General features: G+C 38.6%; 1 protein-coding gene across 1 annotated transcript; it reads right to left on the minus strand.

Annotated features, from left to right (window-relative positions):
• Positions 1-301: 301 nt before the first annotated feature.
• On the minus strand, positions 302-3,179 carry CYTL1 (cytokine like 1). Its single transcript, XM_007062937.4, has 4 exons — positions 2,792-3,179; positions 2,655-2,699; positions 1,125-1,253; positions 302-960 (listed from the first exon to the last, which is right to left on the minus strand). Exons 1-4 carry the CDS (start codon positions 2,933-2,935, stop codon positions 877-879), a joined length of 402 nt encoding a protein of 133 aa, XP_007062999.1. The 5' UTR covers positions 2,936-3,179; the 3' UTR covers positions 302-876.
• Positions 3,180-3,791: the final 612 nt, after the last annotated feature.

A 3,791-nucleotide genomic window follows, 5' to 3' on the forward strand; every position in this document is an offset into this window, starting at 1 on the left:
TAAATTTTCGTAACACAGAAACTGAATTAAAAATGAATATTCATATAGTAGTACTAATAAAGTTAGCATTTAAAAATGGGTGTTTCCTAAAATGTTTAAAAACACATCTTGATGACCTTTCTAAGCACGGCTTCATGCTGCAGGCATGGAAATGTTTGCATTGCCATGGAAACAAAACTAAAGACTGCTCATGCTGGGGGGAAAAAAACCCAAGTTATGAGGCGATTGTGGGGAAAAAAGCTAGAGGGATGATATCTTTCAGTGTGTACATGAAATGAACATGATGTGATGCTGACTTCTCTGGATAGAAGGGTTTTTTAATTTAGTTTTTCACTGAGATTTCCACTGGCTGAAGGGTTATTTTCGATACATACAAGGTTGACACTAAAAGCAATCAATATACATGTATACAAACTATAAAAGTACAGAGACATCTGTGACTACAGACTAACACTTCTTCTACCAATTGCTTTAGAAAAAACAGACAATCGCAAGTTTACCTCGAGAGGAACCACTAAGTTAGAATATGAATCATATTTTTCTTTGTATGAATGTAGTTATTCATGAAAGAGTAACAAACCCAGCATTTAATTTCTGATCAAACAAAACATACTTTCTAATTTGGCTAAACTGAAACATCAAATGCCAAATGACTAAAATGCTTTCTAACCATAGTTTTGCTAGCAGCTTGATAGGTATGCAAGGCATGCAGATCATTTCCTGCCAAGGCTGAGAAACATGGGTAGGCCTGAGATAATAGGGCTGGTGTGCTTGAAAAAGAACAAGGTTGTTAATGTTGTAGCTGATTTGCATTTTTTGGGTGGCTCTTGGCTTCTTTTAAACTATCCCAGGTACTTCCTGTGGTCTGACTTTCTCTTAGCTCTGAATGACAGAGGGATCAGTAGGAGACAGGATAGGGATTTCCAAAGCATCACAATCGTCAGTAAGGAACACTAAGTCCTGGGAAAATAAGAGCAATGATTAGTTTTATAAATGGGTGATAGGGAGGCAGAAGACAGTGAAAATATCAAGGTTAGGGACTGATCCAACGCCACTGAAGTCAATGGCAGTTGGATCTGGCTGGAAGTAGATGTTATAGTAGCAATGTACGTTCATTGACATACCCTCCTGCAGAAGGAGATCATAATGGTGTACAGGCTCCGGATCTTTTCCTTCAGAGCACTCACTTGTGGCACTCTTTGGCAAGCGGAGTATGCCACAAAGTTACGGAGTTTTGCCAACACACAATAATTCTGCAAGGCATGGAAAGGGTGATTTGTAAAACTGTTTGGACGCAGTACTGGTGGGTTTGCATTACCCATTGGCCACTCTGAAATATTCCCTTTCATCAGAATGGAGAACTCCCAGCTCTGTGTATGTGTTTTTAAATAAACTGTTTATTACATAAACAATCAGTATTTCGTAACAGGGTTGTCTGCTCCCTCTTTGTTTTACATCTCTGACTTGGTGTTTTACTGGCCCTTAATTCCATGCAGTCTAACAGGATATTCTGGGGTAACTGCATAGACCCTGCCCCTCCCACTCCAGTCTTGGCTCTCATAGATCAATAGCATCACTGGCTTCTTTTTATGCTCTCTAGTAGAGGATAATACTAGCATAACCCTCTGGAGTTAGTGGAATTATATGCAGGAGAATTTGGTCTATTCCTTCAATAGGAGCATCTCAGTTTGTTACAATATACAGTAACCAAGATCCTTCTGTCATAATTTGCCTCATTCCCACTGGACAGTGGTGTAAAGGTCAGGTGGAACTTTGTTCATAGCACTTTATGTTGTCAAAATACTGCACAAATGTTAACTAATTTCACCATGTTCCTGTAAAGAAGGTGAATAAATTACCATCCCCATTTTGAAAACAGAGAAACTAAGGCACTGAAGTTAAATTACTTGCACTTTGCCATGCAATGAGTCAGTGACAAAGCTGAGAGTAGAATCAGGAGTTCTTGGGTCTCAGCCCTTTACTGACTTCATTAGATTATGCTGCCTCCAGCAAAATTTAGGGGTTTTTCCCAGTTGTTTGTGAGGAAAGCATAACACGGCATATTCTACTGCTTAGCACTAGAACTTAAGGTGCTTGCACAAAAGAACATGTCACACATCCTTTGTGGTGGATGGACATGCATTTATTATTATTGCTGCCATTCTTTTGTCTCCTATGGAAAACTTTCAGAGAGCTCAAGAAGTGATAGCTGATTTTTAAAAAAGAAACTCAGCAATGCACTCCTCTACTTGAATTTGTTAAAATAGCAATTTGTGTGAGCTAGATATGCCACATCTGGAAAGAAGACACAATGGTCTTGATTCTGCTTTTGACCTTTTCACTATTCTCATGCATTCCCATACATACATTACTTGCTGGTAAAATTCCATTATAATAAATATACAAATGTCATTCACTTAAATGGTGATTTAATCATTTCCAAAATTTAAAAACCACAACAAAAAAAACCTTCAGAAAAACATCTTCATTTTTAAATGAGATCCTACAGTGCTGCTTTTCACTGTTTCTCTCTAGTCTGGTTAAACTTTCAAAAAGTAGCTTCAATACATACTCAGAGTAGGTCCCATACTTGCACTTTTTTTCATTAGCTGCTTTTAATTCATGGTTGTAAAGAAAGAATAGTGTAAACTTACATGTATGTCCAAGTACAGCTTGGGCAGCATCTCCACACAGGGGTCCTGTAGTAAAGAATAGAGACGTTGCCATTTTTTTTCCCTAGGGAGATTTGTTTCAAAAGCAACAATCTAAGTAGTGTTTTAGATCAACTCACCACAGGTTCAGTGTTCTGTAAAGTCTTAAATGATGCCATGATTTCTTTGCTCAAAGATAGAATCCTTGAGTAGCATGTTGGAGGAGCTGAACTAATCAACAGAAAAACAGAGAGCAGAACAACCAAACTCAGCAGCATCTTCATTATGGAGAGTATGTCAAATGTTAATGGTTACACAACTACTGATAGGTTTCAGTGGAGTCTAAGTTTGACAAGTGGACTCCCACCTTAAATAGGCTCTTGTATCAATGAAAAAAATGTTTTGGGGTTGGTCCAAACACCGGCTCACTGCCGTTTTAAATTTCCTGCCAACCTGTGAGCCAAAGCTGCTAGCACTTTCCTGTCCTGGAGCAGGGAAAGGAGGGAGTGAGGATAACCAAACAAACACAACTGGTACACTTTATTCCCTAAAGAAAACAACCCAGTAACCATCTAAAGGCTAACACAAGTATGTGTAATAAGCAACACAGGATTATTGTGGAGTTGCAGACCCCACTCCTGCAACCACTTAGGCACATGCTTCCCATTATGCACACAAGTAGTCTCATTGTGTGACTGCTCACGTGCATAAAGAGAAACAGGTTTCTCTAAGTCTAAATGCTAGCAAGATGGGGGGCCATATATTGTCGTATTAGTTAAAATGGAAAACCATTTAAAATGGCTGTAGTGGCCCACATCCTCTGCTGGTCTCGTAGACACTGCTGAATCTGGGAGTGTAGTGGGGTTTTTTTTGTTTGTTGCAGTCACTGTTTCTATTGTCTGTGTCTACATATTCAGTACTTTGAGATTAAAAGGAGAATATATGTTTCATACTAAAATTCCCAACACTGGACCAGATTCTGATTCAATTCCTTTTTTATGGTAAAGGGATAGTGTAAAACTTTGACTTTAGTCTTTGACTTAAGTCGTGACAGGTTGAAGAGTTTTCTGTCTGATCTTTTGTGGAGATACACTCCATCTTTCATGTCCTTAAACGTGCAGTTCAGGAGTACAAAAAAGA

This window comes from Chelonia mydas, chromosome 4 (genome assembly GCF_015237465.2).
Source record: "Chelonia mydas isolate rCheMyd1 chromosome 4, rCheMyd1.pri.v2, whole genome shotgun sequence".
Taxonomy (NCBI): domain Eukaryota; kingdom Metazoa; phylum Chordata; order Testudines; family Cheloniidae; genus Chelonia; species Chelonia mydas.